Source organism: Apium graveolens, chromosome 2 (assembly GCF_009905375.1).
Source record: "Apium graveolens cultivar Ventura chromosome 2, ASM990537v1, whole genome shotgun sequence".
NCBI classification, from domain to species: Eukaryota; Viridiplantae; Streptophyta; class Magnoliopsida; order Apiales; family Apiaceae; genus Apium; species Apium graveolens.
The window spans coordinates 147,052,956-147,071,275 of NC_133648.1; the positions used below are offsets into that span (position 1 = coordinate 147,052,956).

Sequence of the window (18,320 nt, forward strand, 5' to 3'; positions counted from 1 at the left end):
AAATACACAATAATCAAGCTTCTCATGAACCATTCCAAACACAAAAACTCTAAATATACAAAAGTAGGGCTATGGTATGAGATTATACCTTCCTTGGTGAGTAAAAGTAACTAAGGAGCTTGGAATCACCCTTGAAAGTCCTTACCAAAGCTTAATCTAAACAAAAACTCAAGAACAAAATTTTAAGTTCTTGAAAACACTATTCACCCTCTTCTTCCATGAATTTTAGGAAGGGATTGTGAAGGAATTTGAAGCTTAAACTTATAGGATAGCTATATCTATGCATAAGGAACCTTAGATAATTACCTCACTAATTAATGAAGCTTGGAACTTGGATTTGGGTTTTTTCTTCTTGAAAATGGAAAAGGGCCGAGAGCTTCTCTTGGAAAAATGAAGTCAAGATCTGTTTTTGTGTTTTTGATTTGTTTTGCTTGGTTTCTAGGTTTTTGTTTTGTTTAATTACCCTTTTAACCATGTAAAATTGTGTGGTTAATAATCAACCACACTTTCTTCCTTTTTGGTCATGCTTAGGTCATCATTCTTATGTCATCTTCCCATGCTTTTCCTCTTCTTATTGGTTTGATGACATCATCATCACTAACCTCTTTGATTAGCTCCTAATTACTTGGCTAATGACCGCTGATCTGTTATACGGTTCGCTTAACTTTCGTTTTCGTTTATCGTTTGAGGGATCATACCCGGGATCTTATTACTTGGGTTTCCTTAACCTTTCTCAATACATTATATTCCTTTTATGATCCTCTCTTATAATCCTTGAATTTAAATCCTTTTTATCATGTTACCTTATACTCAATTCTTTCGGTATCTGGTGGATTTTTGGGAAAAAATTAAAGTGTTCGAATTTGGATTCTGACGATCTTTACATACACTTATATATCATATAGAGTACTAATAAGATCTCAGAATAACAATAAAAGAACCCCTACATAGTGTGGCATGAAAAGTTTTCTTATTCAGCATAATCAGTAAAAACAATATTCATAAGGGTTATAAAAAGTTCAAAATTTTGGGGTTATTACAATGAAGCTATATGTGGCCAACACTTGGGGAGGGCCTTATCCCACAAAATCACTCGTTTATGCTTCCACTGGCCAGAAATGATGGTTGATGCCAATGAATACGTGAAGATATGTGATCGTTATCAGAAGCATGCCCCTTTAGTAAGACAACTGCCCCAAATGCTTACTTCTTTTAACTCCCAATCCCATTTTCCATCTGGGGGATGGATATTCTTGGGACTTTCCCAATGGCTACTGCTCAAAAGAAGTTCTTAATTGTAGCAATTGATTACTTTACTAAGTAGATCGAAGCCAAACCCTTGGCCAAGATTACAACTAAACAAGTTTCTCAATTCCTGTGGGAAAGTATTATGTGCATATATGGGATTCCCCGAATTTCGGTAACCAATAATGGAACACATTTCAATAACGAGGAATTCATAAAGTATTGTGAAGAGAATGAGATCAAGCTATGATTCACTTCCGTCGCTCACCCTCAAGCCAATGGGAAAGCAAAGGTTGCAAATCAAATTATTTTATATGTATTAAAGAAGAGGATTGAAAAGTCCAGGAATAACTGGGTAGAGAAATACTTCTAATACTTTGGGCTTACATGACCACTTGTAGAGTCACGACAGGGGCAACATCATTTATGTTAGCATATGGGGCAGAAGCGGTCAATCCTATGGAAATATCACATTCATCTCCAAGGATTCAAGCTTACAATTAAGAAGAAAATGAGGAAGGGCAGAGACTAGCCTTAGACTTAATAGATGAAGTTCGGTATCAAGCTCATGCTAAGATTATAGAATACCAGAAAAAAGCTTCCTTTTACTACAACCTGAGGGTAAAAGAAAGGTTTTTTCAATCAAGGAGATCTAGTCTTAAGGAAGGTTGAAGCATCAGGAGTTGGGCAGAAAGGGAAGTTGGCCCCAAACTGGGAAGGGCCATACAAAGTTGTTTGGTCACACAACACTGTAGAAGGGGGTTGAATACAGTGTAGAATATAATCAAATCGATTTAGAACACAAGTAACAGAAAACAGATGTATTCGATATAATAAACTTTGTTACAATGGAACTGTCCTCTCTCAGTGATGAACAAATATCACGAGAGCTACTAGGTTATAATGTATGATCTTCTCGATAATAATAACACATATAGTGTAAACCTATGTCTGTGTTTATATAGTACACAGTTACAAGATAACTTCTAATTGATATGGAATATAATTCTGTAACCTAAAATATACCAATCAGATATCATATATAATTCTTCTAGTCCTCTAACTCTTTCCTTGCATATCTTCTTCTGTATTAGTCTCGATCTTCTACTGTTAATCAGATTCCTTCCTTAACTATAAGTCCTCCCTTACTTAAGTTCTGATATGACCTTAAGTCCTGATATGACATTAAGTCCTGACTTCCAGTAAGTACTGATTCCAGTAAGAACTGATATTTCCTGTTTGTTAAGATCTGAAAACTAAACATGAAATATATTAGACATGACATCTCAAATATATCCAACAATCTCCCCCAACTTGTAAATTATGCAAGAATATACAAGTTAATAGATTTGATGATGTCAAAAACACTTAAGTTCAAATGCAATAAGAGTTTAATAAGACTATCAATTACAACTTACAGAGCATCTAGCTTTACCAACATTACTGGATCAATCTGAATCCATAATGATTCTTAACAAAATCTTTCACCAGCTTATCTTCAGCTTTCCTCGGAACTTCAACTAACTGTGCTTTGACCTGCATCAGTTATTCTTCTACTATCACCAATTTGATAAATGGCTATTCTGAGAGCTTGAATGGATGTTCTTTCAAGTCCATTACCAAGTATGATAACTTTAGAATGTGAAGAGTTTTCATTATAACATAAGCATTTTCCTTTCAGAATTACTTCCACCTTAGCAGAATTCTTCAGCATAGGAATTTCTCTTCCATCATCTTGAGTCATCATTGGTGTGACGATTGAGAATTTTTCGATGTAATTAAGTCAATAAAGTATGTTTTATGTGATGTGATTATAATTATGTGATCAAGTGCTGATTTATTTGTCTTTGCTGTATATTAGAATCTAGGAGCGTAAATAGAAGCGTTCCAATTTAAAAAGTCAGCTTAGGAATTAAGCTGTGTTGTCGGGCCGTTAAGAAGAACACAACCCATCCTAAAAAGGAGATTAAGGTATTTAAGATGTGAACTATGTGTCTTTGTGTGAAATGAAATGTTTAAGTAAAGTAATGCGTCCTAATGACGTGTCGGTCGATAGAGAGAGTGAGAAGGGTAATTTAAACACTGAGCGTCGGGCCGTGAGGTTGAACGTGACCCGATACGCGTAAAAAGGGATAATATTAAAGAATGATAATTTCTATGATCTGACATAAGATGTGGTGTATTTTTATGTATGCTTGCTTGTCTGTGTGCATGATTACGTGGTCTGTTGATATTTTGTGGATTTAAGATAATTAATTGATTTAAATAAGGGTTTATTTAACCTTTGTGCATTTTTGTAAAAATATCTGAGTAAGATAAAGGCATGAGAATTGTTCTGATATCTTCGAAATAATCCTGTAGACTTTTTAAAAATGATGGATGGATTTATTTGGTGATCGTTGCTTTTAAATCAATTTTTACGTGATAAAATGATTTTATCAGCACAAACTTGTAAAAATCGTATAAATTCAACCGTATGCTCAAAATCTTATTATGAGTAATGGTTGGAAAGCTAATTTCCAGATCTACGTGTTAAAAAATTTTATTCGAATCAAATTAATCTTTCTGAGAGAAGTATTTGCAGATCAGCTGCATTTTCTTTTAAGGATAAAAAGAGAATCAAAATATAGAATAACCTAATTACTATATTACCCTCCCTTGGTAATATATAATCACCCCACCTCCTTTTTATTTCTTTTTTTTCCCGAGACCCTCCCTTCTCTCTCTCTTTTCTCTCGTTTCTTCCTCCCTATCGGGATTTCTCTCTCTCTCTCTCTCTCTCTCTCTCTCTCTCTCTCTCTCTCTCTCTCTCTCTCTCTCTCTCGGTACAGTCTCTCTCCTCACTCTCTCTCACTTGTTCTTCACTCATTTTCGGGTATAGAACCATGATTGTGTGAGAATTAGTGATATCTACCTATATACATACATGCATGTAGCTATTTTCAAGTTCTTAAGAAAAATCAAAGTTGGGTTTGGTGGTTTTTGAGTTCAGTTTTCATGAAAACAAAAGGGGTTTGATTCTTGATTAATTTAAAGTGAAGATGATGCTTGCATGTGTGTAATCTATGAGAAAACGGTGGTTGAAGGTTGGAAACCCCCGAACGGGGGCACCACCGAAATGCCACCGCCACCGGTGATGAACTCCGGTGAACCGGTGGTGAGCTGTGATGTTAAACACTGAGCTCTAATATTTAATTAAATATTTTATGATTGCATGTCATTTCCTTTGAAAAGTTGAATGGTTTTGTAGTTTACAAGTTGATAAATTGATTCTTGTTGGTTGTAATATTAATCTAGTTTGATGTTAAGAGATTAGTAGGATTAAAGATGCAAAAGTTTAGAAGTTGAGTTTGCATGTGTGTTTTCTTGAGGAAAGGCCGAATGGCCCTTACTATTTTTAGAAAATCAAGTTGATTTTGTTAAAATGAATGACTTATTGATAGTTTATTTATAAATTGTAAAATAATTAGATGGATTGTAATTACAAGTTCAAATTGATGCATGCGTGTTGCTTCTCTTAAAAATATTTCGAATGATGCTACTTGATTAAATTGGATTAAATGTTAAATTGAGTGATCATCCATGATCTTGTTTGAATTGTGAGTTTAAATGAGTCGTAAGAATGAAATTTAACTAGTTCGGGAAGATATACTTGATGCATGTCAAATAAGGGTTTTGCATGTTCGATTCTTGTGGTGATTAAGTGATAAGGCCGAATAGGCCAAAGAAATTCAAAGTCAAAAATCTGATTTTTTGTAAATGATAGAATGATTGAGTGTTTATGTGTGAAAATATTTGAATTTTGCTTATTGGATTGTTGTTTTGGTTCGAATTATGGATAAAATAAAAAGGGAATTGAGTTAATTGATGTTAAAAGCTATAAGTGATAGCTGTGAATGTCGTTGTGTGTTTGTACGAGTTATAAATATTTGATTTGGAAAATAGTCAAGGTTTAGCGAGTATATGTAAAGTGATATAAGGCTATGAGTAAAGAATGTGCTATGTGTTGTGTGTATATAAGCTATACTCGTATAGTTCGAGTCAAAAGTATAGTTGAGCTATCGTATTAAGTAAACGTTCCGGGAATGAGAGTTGAGAATCTAATTAAGGTTTTGGTTTTGATTGTAGATTCGGAACGTGAGGGCATTCAGGCTAGGAAAGGGAAAGGTATACTAGGTGGTAGTAGTTCGACCTTTGTAAAACAGGAAAGTGAATTCAGGCAAGTAACTCTGATTACTTGTGTAAATTATTATAAAAGAGAATGTTGTTCATACCATGTAGAGTATTGAATTGTTTAATTAGTGAAACCCCGATATTGATTTGAGATACCTGCCTTTGATCTTGTAAAACTGTTATTGAATAGCTTATTGGTTCAACCCGCTTATAACCTATCATTTCTGTTCTACTTAATCGTTATGCCATGAACTGTCATGAACCCTATTGTTACCTTTACAAATCCCTTATAATGATGCCATATTCTTGATCACCATAACCCCTATTGATTCTTGGAACAATTTGATTCTTTTAACTTTAGTACCTTGTTATCATTGATTGGAAACCCCTAGAATTTCATCTTGTTTATCCTTGATTCGTTTCCTTCACTTTGATTTTCCTGAAATTGAATCTAAGAATGAGTTTCGACTTGAAAGGGTCCGAATGATTTCATATTCTTGGTAATGATAAAATGAATGTAGAAAACCTATTTCTTTTTTCCAACTCAAGGTTTTCCAAAAAAATTCCTGATGGATTGGATCGGACGTAAGAGGCTAGTGGGACTAGTCCAGTCATTGTAAGAGGCTAGCGGGGCTAGTCCAGTTTAAGGCTAAAGTTATGCCATGTGGTACCTTAAAAGACCGGATGGAGGTCGGTACGGGCTGATCACCCGTATTATAATGAAATGAAAAGATAAAGTGATCCAATCAAGGGTTCCATTTTGATTTTAAAAAGGAATTGAAATTTCCTATTCAGTAATTGATTCTTGAAAATGAAAATTTGTTTATACTGTTCAAAAAAGTTGATTTTGATATTGTGAAGCTTAAAGCTCGTGAACCCTGATTTTAATCTGTTGAGCATATAATTGATTCTATAAAGTGAAATGTTGTTGCTTTTCTTTCTGAAAGATCTATTCTGATCCTTTAATGATTTGTGATGACTGTCGGCTTTCATCCTGTATTGAGCCCTGTTCCTTGAAAGCCCCACATTTTCCTTCACAACTTTTCCTTAACCCAAAAGTTGGAAATCTGCCACCTAGAACAAATAAAGTAGAATGCCCTGAGTTTGGTAAAGTATGTTGTGGATTTAATATTGTAGAACTGCTATATAGTTACTTGCTGAGTTTTATACTCATATATTTTGTTTTAATCTAACATTGGCAGTTAAGCAAGAAGATGGCCAGGCTTAGACGCACTGCTCATAAGAGCGTACCTGGTGGTCCTTACCGTGTTGAGGGCTTCCGGTTGCCAGAGCAGGTAGTGGTATTTTTGAGTGAGCAAGCGCTTAGAAGGAAATGTTTAAAGATACAATGGGTTATCTGTCGGTTCCCAGCCAGAATCGATATTGTTTATTTAATAATATTTTGGGGTTGTAAGTTATATTTTATGATTGGTAGTTGTAATCTTGTCTCATACTTTATCCTGTTGATCCTGTTAGTAGTTAATCCGGGTTTATGCTTATTTAATTATTAGATTAGAGGTGTGGGGGTCCTCATTTCCTAACCCCGAGATTGAGGGCGTCACAATTGGACTATAATGAGAAGTCTTTGTACCAGAGATTCTGAGTAGATTTTTTATTGCCTTCAAAATGTATTCTGACCATCTTCTTGTAACATCAGATTTTACTTCCAGAAGATAGTGAATATGTTGAAGTTCTCTGACAGACTTCTTTAGTACATCAGTATCAGCTAGTCTATAAGTCCTTCCATCATTGAGAAATAAGATCACTTTCTCTTTTAGATTCTCCTTATCATGAGCATCTATCACAACTTGAGCAGACAACACCTTGTCAAGGTGCTTTTGTTTGATTTGTTCATATGGTTTGTTTGTCAACATGAAAGGATCTCTTAGAGTAACTTCTACTCCTGTTTGAATTTTCCCTTCATCAGAACCTAATCCAGCTCTATCTCTAGGTTGCTTGGCTCTCAACCCAAATGTAGCGAGTTGATTAATCATGAGATTGGATTTTGGTTCAACTGGAGTAGCTTTCTTCCATAACAGCTTTTTCTTATCAGCAATTGTCATTTTATTCAAATCAACTTGATCAGAATTTGATGTTTCTTCTGTAGCTTGTTGTCCTTCATTCTGAACAACTTGAGCAATGTCAGAGGTTATATTAGATTCTTCAATAATCTTTCTTCTTTTCATAATTTGAACAGTTTCATCTTCAATAAGATTATCATCAGTTACTTGAACCATTTTGCATACTGATTTCATCAGAACTTGAGAAATTTTCATCTCCAGTGACTTGATTGGTTCAACAACTTTTCCTTTCCCTTTGTCTTTAGGATTACTCTCAGTCTGTGATCTAGTCTTGAACTTTGAAATTTCAGAATTTGACTTTTCCTTGATCATAATGCCTTTTCCTTAGGCCTTGGAGGTTTCTTTGCATCAGAAGCTTTAGACTTAAGATTTGTCTTCTCAGTTACAAATCTAGCTTCTTCCTCCTTGAGAGCTTCTAAATCCATTCCTGGATTGTGTTTCAGAAATAATCTTCTTGCTATCTCCTCATCAAGTGTCTGGATTTTAGGATCTTTGTAATAAACAGTAGTCTGCTTCCCTTTTAGCTTCAGAGTTTGCATAAACTTCTGAAAGTCTTTTGATCCTGACTGAATCAGAATTTCAGAACTTGACATCAGACTTTGTTTATCAGCACTTGACTTCAGACTTTGAGCATTCATATCATCAGAACTTGACTTGTTCTGTATAGAAGATTTTCCTTGAACTTTTCTTTGACCTCTGCTCTTTTCAGAGTTTCCCTGGTCATCACATTTATCATCCTTCTTCTTCAGTACTTGAGTAGGTGAGCATTTGGACTTAAGTACCTTCTCCCCCTTTTTGGCATCATCAGGAAGTAAAAGAGAGAGAGAGAAGAAGTTCAACTGAAGATTTGATTTCATCCAATTGAGCTTTCGGAGAAGCTTGATTAACCAGAACCTCATCAATTCGGGCCTGTTGCTCCTCTTGAACCTTCTCAATGGCTTCAATTTTCTCAAGAGTAGGTCTGACATACCTATTCTTGTCAAGCTTGAGATGTAGATCGAGCTTATCAGCTTGTTCCCTGAGTGTATCAACTTTATCATGAGTAATAGAATGTAGACCATGAAGACTTCTTGTACTCATAGCTGTAACATTGGGTTGAGTCTTGAAATCAGAATTTGATAATAACTCATCAGCTTTTGATACATGCTCTGTCAGAATTTTGGTGCATGGAATAAAATCTGAGTCATTCCACTTCTTGGTCCACTCAACTCCCCTGTGAGTTTCTTCCCAAGGTAAGGGTCCATCATGTCTAACAAATTTCTTCACCAAAGCTTCCTTTCCCAGAAGGGGGTTAAATACAGTGTAGAATACAATCAAATCGATTTAGAACACAAGTAACAGAAAACAGAAGTATTCGATATAATAAACTCTGTTACAATGGAAATGTCCTCTCTCAGTGATGAACAAATATCACGATAGCTGCTAGGTTACAATGTATGATCTTCTCGATAATAATAACACATATAGTGTAAACCTATGTCTGTATTTATATAGTACACAGTTACAAGATAACTTCTAATTGATATGGAATATAATTTTATCTCCTAAAATATATCAATAAGATATCTTATATAATTCTTCTAGTCCTCTAACTATTTCCTTGTATATCTTCTTCTGTATTAGTCTCGATCTTCTACTATTAATCAGCTTCCTTCCTTAATTGTAAGTCCTCCCTTACTTAAGTTTTGATATGACCTTAAGTCCTGATATGACATTAAGTCCTGACTTCCAGTAAGTACTGATTCCAGTAAGAACTGATATTTCCAGTTTGTTAAGATCTGAAAACTAAACATGAAACCTATTAGACATGACATCTCAAATATATCCAACAAAAGTTAAAAGTGTTCAAGGACGAGGGTCTTACAAGTTGGAGACTATGGATGGAGAAGAAGTGCCAAGGACTTGGAATGCTCAAAATCAGAAGATTTATTACATATAGTTCGTGGAGAAGGAAGTTCTTATTAAAGTAGCAACAAGGTTCAAAAGCACGATGAAGCTTTTTTTGCTTAGGATCTATATTCCGATTTATTAAGTTATTCCAATTCTCTAGGATTTATATTCCAGTTTATAGCTATTGAGATTTGACCCATTTATGTAAGGTCTTGAAAGACCAAACTATGATTACTTAACTTTGAATAAGCTTTGAAAAACCAAGTCAAACTCATGAGTTGAAGTGATGCTTTACTTGTAAATGGAAGGCTATGTATAACAAGTAAACAAAACAAGGAAATGACTATAAAAAACTTGCAAAAATACGTAGAAAAAGACAATAATATTCATAAACCCCGAAGGGTGATAAGTTCAAAGTATATTAAATAAAGTACAAGTCATGAAAGACTAATTAAAAATCTATTCATTCATAGTAGACCCATCCTTGTCCTCCTATCCATTCCGGTTAAAGTCTCTGAATTTTTGGCTGGAGAGGATGGAGGAGAGGTAGTGCTAGGATCCAGGATGTGGTCTTCATTCATGGGGGAATCAAAAAGAGCATCCAGGATATCCTCAGTTTATGGCTGCTCAGGACTAATAAAATCCTTGGCCTCTATTAAGCCAGGATGCTTCACCATCACCTCCTTCACCGCAGTGTCCCACCCTTGCGTGAACTGAATTGGATAGAGACCCTCATCATGTATCTCCATTAAGTCCCTGAACTTCTGGGAGTCCATGTAGTCATCAATGAGGGCCTCTTTATCAATTTGAAGCTTTACCAGCTCAGCATGGACCTTGGACAACTCTTCATACTTATTCTTTAACTTCTACTCAAGGACCCCGGCCCTCTGTTTCCACTTCTTCATCTCCTTCTCAAAATCATCAGAGTTGCCCTTCCAGGATTTGTCCTGATGAAGTGTTGCCTGGAAGTAGGCATTGTTCTACAAAAGGAGGAGGAAAATTCGATAAGAGACTATAATAAAAAGAGAAATATAAAAAAAGAGAATGGCAGATGGATTATCGAGGCTTGGGATTGAGAACCCAGATGCTGAATAGTCTCGATATCACTCCCGATAACAATGTCAGTGTAGTCCTGGGAAGTGATAGAGTATAAAGACCAATATTTTGCATGTTTGGTGGACCCGACCACCGTGTCACCTCTCTTAAACCCCAGTCGGGCCTATAAGAGTGCCCCTTGATTGGGGGATCCACATTATCTCCCAAGGAAATCACGGGAACATGTGGCTTCAGGAATGAAGGGCCATCAGATTTTCCCATTGGGTCTTTGTTGAGTTTGGCCCTCTTTTGACGACCTGATTCGCCATCCTTGGGCCGGTTAATGTTGTTGATGGCTTCGAACGCTGAAACATATACATTGAAACCCATAAGTGATTGAATTATAACAAAGTAAGACAGAAAAAAGGAAAAATAAATGTAAAGTTACCCTTGTCAGTGGCCCGAGAAAGGCCAACTTTCTACAATAAAAATTCCTCTAAAAGGGTCCAAGTATCTATTTAGCTGTTATCCACGGTAAGGGCTTCATAAGCAACCTCCTCCTCATCAGTTAGCCTAATACTAGCTGGGCTACCATCAACTACCTTACAAAAGGCCCTGCATAATAAGGTAGCCCAATCATCTCTAGCCCAAGTTAGTCTAACAAATTCATCTCTCCATTTTGGGTTATTTTCAATAATGGAGTTACCATAAAAAATATGAGGACACCTAGACCTTTGGCGGATTAAAACCCAGCCCATTTGGATTAGAGGGCTGTTGTAAAATTGAAATATTTTTCTAAAAAGAGGAACAAAAAGGGGGAAATTATTTTTAAGGCACAAAACCATAAAATAGATAATATTCCTCCATGCATTTGGAGGACGTTGACAGGGATTTATTTGAACATCTGCAAGTAGGCGGGGAATAAATTCGTGAAATGGAAATGTAAGGCTGGAAATTAGGGCTCCTCGATAAATGAAAATTGTGTTCCCCTCCCAATTACAAGTTCTATCACTAGGGGTGGCGGGAGTAATCCTAAGGTGAGGAGGAAGCCTGTATAAAGTATTATAACTTTTTATTCTACTATCTAATTCATAATAGGAGTTGCCATGATTATAAGAATCTAACTGAGAAAGGGAAGGATATTCATCCCCCTAGTATTAATCATGTCAACAAGAGATGTATATGAAGAACGGATTTGAATGAGGGTACCTCGTTTGGAAGTGTTTATCGTGGCCAGCCTAGCAAGAATGTGATCTGCCATTGAAATGCTTGTGAAGGAGGCTTGGATTTGCAGAAAAAGGTTGAAGACGGTGGAGCAACTCGGAAAACGGGGGAAGAGAGAACGCCAGAAATCGCCTTTCTAAAGAGAGGATTAAGAGGATTTTAGGATTGAAAAGTGAAGTGAGGAACTCCACTCCACTCTACTCTTATATAACAACATATGGGAAGATGAATCGATAGAAAGAGTTAATCAAAGTCCAACAAGGCAAGGCCCAAATAGAAAAGCCCATAAAATAGACAGATCTATAATAATCTAGAAGGTTCGCGGATGATCAAAAATACTAACAGTCGATCAGAATCCTGGTCGATTGAGGGTAGAATCCTGGTCGAATTTTCATTCGATAAGAGTGATCAAAAGACTAAAAATCGATTAGAGTCCTGGTCGATTGAGGGCATAATCCTGGTTCAATTTTTATTCAACAAGAGTGATCAAAAAGACTAAAATTTGATCAGACTCCTAGTCAATTTAGGGAAGAATCCAGGTCGAATTTTCATTCGACAAGGGTGTTAGAAAGGACCATAAATCGATGAGAATCATAGTCGAAAGGGGCAGAATCCTGGTCGAATTTGCATTGGACGAGGATGTTCAGAATGTCCCAAAAGTCGACCAGAATCCTAGTCATAAGGGGCTAGAATACTGGTCGAAAATTCATTCGACCAGAGTGTCAAAATTAACTATAAGTCGACCAGAATCCTGGTTAAAATCGATCAGGAATCTTGGTCGATTAGTGATGTACCTTGGTCGAAATTATTTAAAAAAATGATTGAAAATTTTCAGAAAATTAGGAATAATTTTTGGAAAATATTCTTTTAAGAATATTTATAAGGAAAAATTCTGGAAATTAAAGGAAAATACTAGAAAATTCCTAAAAATAGGAATAACGTGAGAAAATAGGCATGGAAAATTCCAGAGAATATCCTGAATCTTCGGATAGGGAAAATCATTGTGAATGTGTAGGTCGCTCCATACTTTACGTTAAAAACGATACTCTGTAAGGGAATAAAAGAACTTAACTTCTACAAAATCTTGCACGATTTCCTAGAAGTTGGGGGGGAAATGATATGGAATAAAATAAACACGGATTAATATCGCATTAATTACACCCGGTTTGGTCTGCACATAAGGCCATTTAGAAAAGCCATGAATATTGATTATTTTCATAATTTGATAAATATGGGGAAAATCAGCCAATAGATAAAATTCAAATAAGAATATAATTCCTTGAAAATTGGCCTCCAAGAGTCCTCAAGGAATAAGGAATCAATTTCCTGCATTCTAGGACTCCAAAGTCCATTCTAAATCCGACACTTGTCCACCAAATCTCCTAATCCTAATCTACTTCAAGGCATCTCATGCCTATATAAGGGGCCTCACCCCACAAATCAGAACTACATTTTTTGAATTGATTTTTAGCACACAACAAGGTACGTAGACATTTTGTGAAGGCGGATTGAGTCACGAAACACGAGAGCAGTCGAATAGAGTCTTGAAACTCATGAACCCTAACAATAAATACACCCTAGTATGTTATCCATAACAGCATCTGTAGTTATAATCTTTAATTTATGGTTTGCGTTATTGAGTCATATTTATTTTGATCTCATCGTTGATAACCTAATTCTCTAATCCAAGTTGGATAGTGTTTAGTGGTATCTTATATTTATCTGATCGTCTTATGATTTTCTCATTATTGTTAATATGTCATTGATAACTTAATGCAATTATAAAAGTCGCCGACTTTTATTTGCATTTGTGGGAAATGTAACAAATCGGGAAAATATTACTAATCTACTACATGATATAATTTACAAAATTTAAGTATTAGGAGAAAAAATAATTCATGATTCGAAATGGTTCATGGTTGTACTTATTTCTAATTTCATATGATTTTGTTGTTGATGTTTTTCTACTTTCGTATTCATAGAGGGCTTGTTTTGATAAGTAACTATCGTTCTTCTATTCTCACTTGTTTTAATCCTTATTATATTAAAGTAAAATATTATATGCTTTATGCTTGCGTAACGTTACTTGTCATAATGAGTAGCTAATTTTTTTTATTATGGATCAGATGAAACCTAAACAATTGATAAATCAGGTGATAAATGTTTATTGATGCTTTTCGAATCTTAAGATATGCATCCCTAGATTGACCCGTGTAATTTTTTTTGACGAATTAAGTGAAAAATTCATTAAAACATTGAACTCTAGCCGAGACAAATCCCTGAACTATCAACTACAACTTGATTGTGAAACAAAAATCGAGCTAACCAAATAGATATTTTATTTTCAGATTGTTTAACACGTAGAATATTCAAATTCTTTAAACTAAAAAGTATTACAATGACATCTCGAGTAATCCAACCTACATCAATTCCGAAACTAGTAGTAACACAATTGACCTTCACATAAGCATCATCTGTAGCCCAATGTTCAAAATTATCAGTTATATCAACTGATATTATAGTAACAAATACCCCTAAAATACGATCACTTTTCGGTTGTGAAAGGTAAGCTTTTGCGATATCCACCACCGTCCTAGATCTAATACAAGCCTTACGGATCTCCAAAAATATCATATAAATCCTTCTCAGAGCGACTACCAAAACCGGGAACAAAGGACAGAAGAACATCACAACATAAAATACTAACATTCCAAAAAGATGAGCACGACTAACAACCTTGATAACAAGGTACTCGAAAAGATCTCAACCGAAAGGGATTAGATCTTGGTTTTATTAAAAAAATTAATAGATAAATAAAAGAGGAGATGAGAGAGCGAAAGGGGCTTGATCGATTGATGGATGAAGGTTGAATAATGGAGAAGTGGTGGCTAGAACTCTAATTTCGGGGGTCGACTCTCAAAACCCTAAAAAAATAATTTATTGGAATTTGACCCGTATAATTAAATACAAGCTTCATTACATACTGGAAATCATTGACCAGATTTTTGTGTGTGTTTGGCATTAATAACACCACGGAAAAAATCACTTTACTGATTTTTTTATGTATGTAATTCTTGTAAGAATCATAACCCTCTTCAAGTGAATTTCTTTGGTTGCCTGCCGTTCTTCTACCAGGCGGGCGATTGCCTACATGGTCGAGTATATATATATAGAGAGTCTTACACCAATACAAACTAAATTAAAATACAAATTACAAACTACACCTCCCACACACAACTACACATAATTCCCTCCATTTTTAATTAAATTTTTCCCATCAATTAGTGAACTCTTTTAAAATCTAACTTCACTATATTTTTCTACATCATCCAACAATCAGTATTCATACCATTTTTGATATGTTTCAACGATAAATCACTAATTATGTCTATGAGAATCACTAAAAGTACTAGTTCTGGAATTAGTACTTATTTCAGTTTTCTGATTCGGGTAAGTTTAAATACTGATTTGTCATCAAAATATAGAAAATATGCTATGCAAATCGATGAGTGGGAGATGAATAAAACTACGGTGAAATTATTTTTTTTTAAAAATTAACCAACTAACGGGAAAAGTAAAATTAAAAACGAAGGGGAAAGTGATTAAACATGTGGGTCTCATTGGTTTGTAGTTTGTATTCTAATATTTGTTTGTATTTGAGCACTTGCCTATATATATATATATTATCTTCAGCTTCAGAAATATTAGTGATACCCCATCTCTTTTGGAGGTATTTCTTTTAATTGAAAGTTGGTATTTTCAAATACTAATTTCTCCCTTTCTCACAATAATTTTTAGTAGATTTTTTCAAATTAAAATTGCTTGTATACTATTATTTTAAAAAAATTGCTAATATACATGTAAATTTCAATGAAAACAAATATTTAGCTCACTTTATCTTAATGCAATTATTAATGATGGAGAAAAAGTAAATTATTCACCAATTTTTTTCTTAATATGCATTTTATTTCAAAATAGCAAAATCGAATAGGTGGTGATACATTAGATATAAAACACTCATGTTAATTATCATTTAAATTTTAACTTATTCACTTTAAATCATAAATAAAATTGATATTAGTTAACATAAAATTAAAATTTTAAACATAAATGCATACAAAAAATAAATGAGGAACTAAAACATGACTTAATTTTATAAATTTTTATTCGACGAATTTTTTTGAAAAAAAAGCGCTCAAAGATAAATTTTTTAAAACTAAAGGTAAAAATCTAAAAGTTTAAGACTAAAGATGGTATATCCAGCAAAAAAATGTACATGTAAGAGGGAGTCAAGGTAGATTTTAAGTTCCAAACAAGGGCAGGGCAACATAACGTGAGAATGGGAAGAGGATAATGAAGTCATTCTTGTACTAGATTTTAAGTTCCAAAAAAGGAATTACTTTCTTTTTTAACCATGAATCTATCTTTATATAGATTAAATTATTTACATTCTGTAAAATTTATCAAAATTTAGTAAAAAGAATTAAAAATATAAACCCAATTTTATTAGGTACAATATTGTTGTGTCAAATATATATATTTTTTGATTTGATCAAAATATATATTTTTTGACAATATTATCTCAAACGCGGGAAATGAGTTTGGAAATAATATTGCAACAAATTCTCCTGTAATCATGGAGCAACCAAATAAAAGGAGTATATCTGTTATTGAAACAAAGAAAAGAAGAACGGGTAATGGGCTGGATAATGGCAATTCTTTGGGCCTAAATAAGGATGTTGTCATGGAACCTGAGAGTGAGACTCTCACTGAGATAACTGAGGAAATAACAGACAAAACCAATAGTTCAAAAAATGTGTTTCTGGCGGGTACTCAAGGGAGTGCTCGCCTATCATTATGAGTATTTTAGGATGGAATTGCCATGCGCTTGGGACCCCATGGGCTTTCCAATTCCTAAAGGAGATTGTCCTCCAGAAGAAACCCGATTTAGTTTTTATAAGTGAAATTTTATGCAAGCAGTTAACAGTAGAGAGGTTCACACATTCAGTTGGTTTTAAAGGAAGTATGGTTGTTGAAACCCAGGGTCATAGTGGAGGTATTGCTATGCTTTGGAGACATCAGAATGAAGTAACTTTACAGTCATACAACAAAAATCATATAGATGTCATAGTTCGAAATAAGGACGGTACTGAGTTCAGAGTTACAGGACTTTACGAAGAGCCTGACAGAAAAAGGAGAAAAGAAACTTGGAATTTAATCCGTACGTTATCCAGTCATAACACTTTGCCTTGGTGCTTGATAGGTGATATGAATAACGTGTTGTCCCAAGCTGATAAAGAAGGTGGGAGGCCGTATCCTCACCAGTTGGTTCAAGGATTCAGAGATGTTGTTGAGGATTATAACTTGACAGATATGGAGTTGATTGGTTATCCTTTTACTTGGGAGAGAGGATCTGGAACAACGGACAAAATTGAAGTTCTGCTTGATCGTGCACTGGTATCTATTGGTTTTATGAACAAATTCCCAGAAGCCAAGCTTTTTAATCTGGAAATATCAACTTAAGACCATTGTCCTATCATTCTTGAATTGTATAACTCAGTAGTTGAATTTCGAGTTAAACGTTTTCGTTTTGAAAATGCTTGGTTGCGAGAACCTATGTGTCAGCAGATAGTGGAAGAAGTGTGGAGCAGTGGTATGAATAGATCCTTTTACGAAAAGCTTGAGGAATGTTCGGAAATTCTCTCAAGCTGGGGAAAGGAAATAACGGGAAGCTTTAAGAATAGAATTCAGCATTGTAAGAGAGCTATTAGGATGCTAAAAGGAAGATGTGATGACCAATCTTTAGCAATTCTTAAGGAAGAGCAGAAAAAGCTTTCACAGATCTATACACAACAAGAAGTCTTCTGGCGCCAGAGATCGAAACAACTGTGGCTGAGGGAAGGTGATCGAAATAACAAATTTTTTCATGCGTCTATGAAGAACAGACGAGCTATTAATCACATAAGAAGTTTGAAAAATAGTGAAGGCCAGGAAGTTCAATGGAATAGGGGATTAGAGGACGTCATAACTGGATATTTCTCTCATCTATTTAAAGCTTCCAACACAGATTGGATTGAGGTAGTTCATTGCATCGAGAGTAAAATAACTGCTGCTCAGAATGACATGTTATTAGCTCCTGTTTCAGAAATTGAAGTTAAACAAGCCCTGTTCCATATGCATCCAGACAAGAGCCCGGGTCCGGATGGTATGACCCCAGGTTTTTACCAAAGATTCTGGAAAATTCTTAGTGCATATGTGGTTACTGTAGTCAGGAAATTCTTTGACACCGGCATGGTGGATGAGAATCTTATGGAGACCAATATTCCCTTAATTCCCAAGAAGAAAAATCCTCAGTTTATGACGGAGCTTCGCCCAATTTCTCTTTGTAACGTGCTATACAAACTCATATCTAAGGTATTAGCAAATCGTCTCAAAGGAATTATTGATACAATTATCTCTGACACTCAAAGTGCTTTCATACCGGGAAGATTAATATCTGATAATATTATAATTGCACATGAGCTGATGCATTTCATGAAAAGGAAGACAACAGGAAAACAAGGTTGGATGGCACTTAAAATCGACATGAGTAAGGCTTATGACCGCGTTAAATGGGATTTTTTGGCAGCAATCTTGACAAAATTGGGCGTTGATCAAAGAGTGGTGAACATG

The 18,320-nt window shown here is 34.9% G+C and overlaps 1 protein-coding gene across 1 annotated transcript; it reads left to right on the plus strand.

Moving 5' to 3' along the window:
• Positions 1-16,505: 16,505 nt before the first annotated feature.
• Positions 16,506-17,171, plus strand: LOC141694252 (uncharacterized). The gene has a single exon (XM_074499212.1). It carries the CDS (start codon positions 16,506-16,508, stop codon positions 17,169-17,171), a length of 666 nt encoding a protein of 221 aa, XP_074355313.1.
• Positions 17,172-18,320: the final 1,149 nt, after the last annotated feature.

Bases quoted from the DNA above. Each gene is read 5' to 3' on its own strand.
- LOC141694252 (XM_074499212.1), top strand. From the start codon at position 16,506: ATGAGTATTTTAGGATGGAATTGCCATGCGCTTGGGACCCCATGGGCT.